The sequence below is a fragment of the Myotis davidii genome, unplaced genomic scaffold, assembly GCF_000327345.1.
Source record: "Myotis davidii unplaced genomic scaffold, ASM32734v1 scaffold1277, whole genome shotgun sequence".
Classification (NCBI taxonomy): Eukaryota; Metazoa; Chordata; class Mammalia; order Chiroptera; family Vespertilionidae; genus Myotis; species Myotis davidii.
The window spans coordinates 1,293,790-1,296,770 of NW_006290682.1; the positions used below are offsets into that span (position 1 = coordinate 1,293,790).

Below are 2,981 nucleotides of genomic sequence, written 5' to 3' on the forward strand. Positions count from 1 at the left end.
CGATCGTGGCCCTGAGTCATGCGTCTACCAGGCCGCTAACATCTCCAGTCTCCGCTTCCAGCATGGCTTCCCAGCCCCCAGCTCTCAAAGTTGCCCCCTCAGGGCCTGCCTTCTCCAACACGTTGAGAACCCTAAGGGTGGGACGTCCTGCGAGGCTGGTCTGGCAAGTGCCTACACTGAGGGGTCAGGAGGGACTTGATGAACGAATGACAAACGCGGGGTGGGGGCGGGGGGAGGCGGCTTGAAGGGCAAACCTCCAGAGAAGGAAAAGATTAAATTTCCCCCTTCCCTTCTGTTCAGGAATAGGAAGTTTGTTTCTGGGCAGTGCAGTTACTGGATTAAGACCCAGCTGGGACCAGCTTTGAGGCTCTGAGGTCGTAGTGAACTGCCAGTTCTCCACATTCTGGGCTCTGTTCTTTTTTGTTTTTAATATGTTTTATTGATTTTTTACAGAGAGGAAGGGAGAAGGACAGAGAGTTAGAAACGATGAGAGAGAAACATGGATCAGCTGCCTCCTGCACACCCCCTACTGGGGACGTGCCAAGGAACATGCCCTTGACCGGAATCGAACCTGGGACCCTTCAGCCCGCAGGCGGACGCTCTATCTACTGAGCCAAACCGGTTAGGGAGGAATTCTGTTCTTGCCTCCAGAAATGCGCACTAGCTTTCCGGTACATATCCTCGCCTCTCAGGTTGCACATGGCCACGAGGAAAGTCCGCAAGCTTCCCTAGATGAGTCATGTACCCCCCAGCGCCCCCTCCCAGCTCTCTATCCATTTCTTGCATTGACTTACTGCTCAGCAGCAAGTTTTCCTTTGCAAAATGCCCTCTCCCAGGTGCTTAGCTCCTTGAAGGGGGCAGGGCGGGTGTGGGGAACACCTTCAGTTCCTCATTGCATTCTCCTAGCACACAATAAATATTCAATGAATGAACAGACTACAGATTTATGAAATAGGATCCACAAAACTCAGTAACCAATTGGATGTGAAGTGGGAGAGAGAAGGAATCTTGGGAGACTTACAGATTTGGGGGACAGAATGAGTTGGGTGAGTGATAGGTCCATTGGCCAGAAGAAGGGCTAACAGAGGAGGGAGAGGTTGGGGGAAGACAGCCACATAATACAGCGGAGAAGCCAGAACTGGAACCATAATTCCTCCTCAGGTTGTGGTTTTTCAGGGTCGAGATCTTCATGGTGAGGTTCCCCATACATGACAGTGAGCGTTCTGGGGCACGAATCATTGCATGTTGTAGCTGAGACAGTAGCCTTTTTCTGGCTGGTGAATGGAGATTTCCTCTTCAGACTAACCTTTTAGGCAAGACTTTCAGTGGTTCTCAACCTGCTGGCCCTTTAAATACAGTTCCTCATGTTGTGACCCAACCATAAAATTATTTCCGTTGCTGCTTCCTAACTGTCATGTTGCTACTGTTATGAATCGCCATGGAAATATCTGATATGCAGGATGGTCTTAGGCGACCCCTGTGAAAGGGTCGTTTCACTGCCAAAGGGGTCGCGACCCACAGGTTGAGAACCGCTGCTTTAGAAGCGCAATATTTGGCAATAACATTTAGAACTGCCCGGACCGTGAGACCCTGTCCCATCTAATAGCTTGTGACCTTGGACAAGTGATTAGTCTCTCGGTGAGGCGGTTTTCTGACATTTATTTATTTATTTTTAAATATGTTATTATTTTTTTTAAATTCAGAGTGAGAGGAAGAGAGGGAGGGATGGAGGGAGAAACACTGATGCAAAAGAGAAATATGGATCAGCTGCCCCCCCTCTTGCACCCCAACCAGGATGAAGCCGGCAACCTGGACATGTGCCCTGACCCAGAATCAAACCCGAGCCCCTTCAGTGCACAGGTCGATACCCAACCCACTGAGCCACACGGGCCAGAGCCAGTTTTCTTTCCTGGGGTTATATTAAGAAGAGACCAGACTATGCAGTGCACATGCGTTTGCGTAGTGCCTGGCAGAACACACGTGCTGGGTAAAGGCTGGCGATTAATGTTCCTCAACCATTTCTCCTTGCCCGCCATTCATTCAACAAATATTTATTGAGCCTTCGTGTGCTGGATGCTAGACACACACAGAAGAACACATATGAGCCCGGGCCTAGAGCAGTGGTCGGCAAACTCATTAGCCAACAGAGCCAAATACCAACAGTACAACGACTGAAATTTCTTTTGAGAGCCACATTTTTTAAACTGAAACTATATAGGTAGGTACATGGTTATTCACTTAATTAGGGTCCTCCTAAGGCTTAGGAAGAGCCACACTCAAGGGGCCAAAGAGCCGCAGTTTGCCGACCACTGTCCCAGAGGACACATTTCAGGAAAAGGCGAGCCTGCTGTGTGCTCTGATGGAGCTGGTGCCCTGGAGAGCAGACAGGTGCTTATGTCTCTGGGAGGAGGGACAGTGTCAGAAAAGCTCCAAGAGGAAGTTGCTTTTTTAATATTTTTAATTAAAAAAACTTTTTTTATTGAGTTTATTTATTTTAGACAGGAAGGGAGAGGGAGAGAGAGATAGAAACATCAATGAAGAGAGAGAATCATTGATTGGCTGCCTCCTGCACGCCCCACACTGGGGGTCGAGCCCACAATCCAGGCATGTGCCCTGACTGGGAACCGAACCCGTGACCTCTAGGTTCATAAGTCAACGCTCAACCACTGAGCCATGCCAGCCAGGCATCCCTGGTATCTTTAGAGCAGCAGTCGCCAATCTTTCAGATCCCATGGACACCAGACCACTGGTTGGCGATCGCTGTTTTACAGCACAGTGATCATGCCTGAGGCCAAGCAATTAGGAGAATATTGGGAATAAGAAAACTGTACCCCACTCAACTCCAGTGGAATGTTGTTAATTCAACAAATATTTACTAAATTTCTAAATGTACCAGTAACTGTAGAGGCCCTGGAGGTACAAAGAGTAGGTATGATTGTCACTATGAAGAACACAGTCTTGCCCTGGTCAGTGCTCCTAAG

The 2,981-nt window shown here is 48.8% G+C and overlaps 1 protein-coding gene across 1 annotated transcript in view; it reads right to left on the bottom strand.

Annotated features, from left to right (window-relative positions):
* Positions 1–701, bottom strand: part of MSL3 (male-specific lethal 3 homolog (Drosophila)) — a 16,094-nt gene extending 15,393 nt beyond the window's left edge. Inside the window, exon 1 of the mRNA XM_015563964.1 lies at positions 676–701. Within this exon, the coding sequence (XP_015419450.1) occupies positions 676–701 (26 nt within the window). The remainder of the gene's footprint in view (positions 1–675) is intronic.
* Positions 702–2,981: the final 2,280 nt, after the last annotated feature.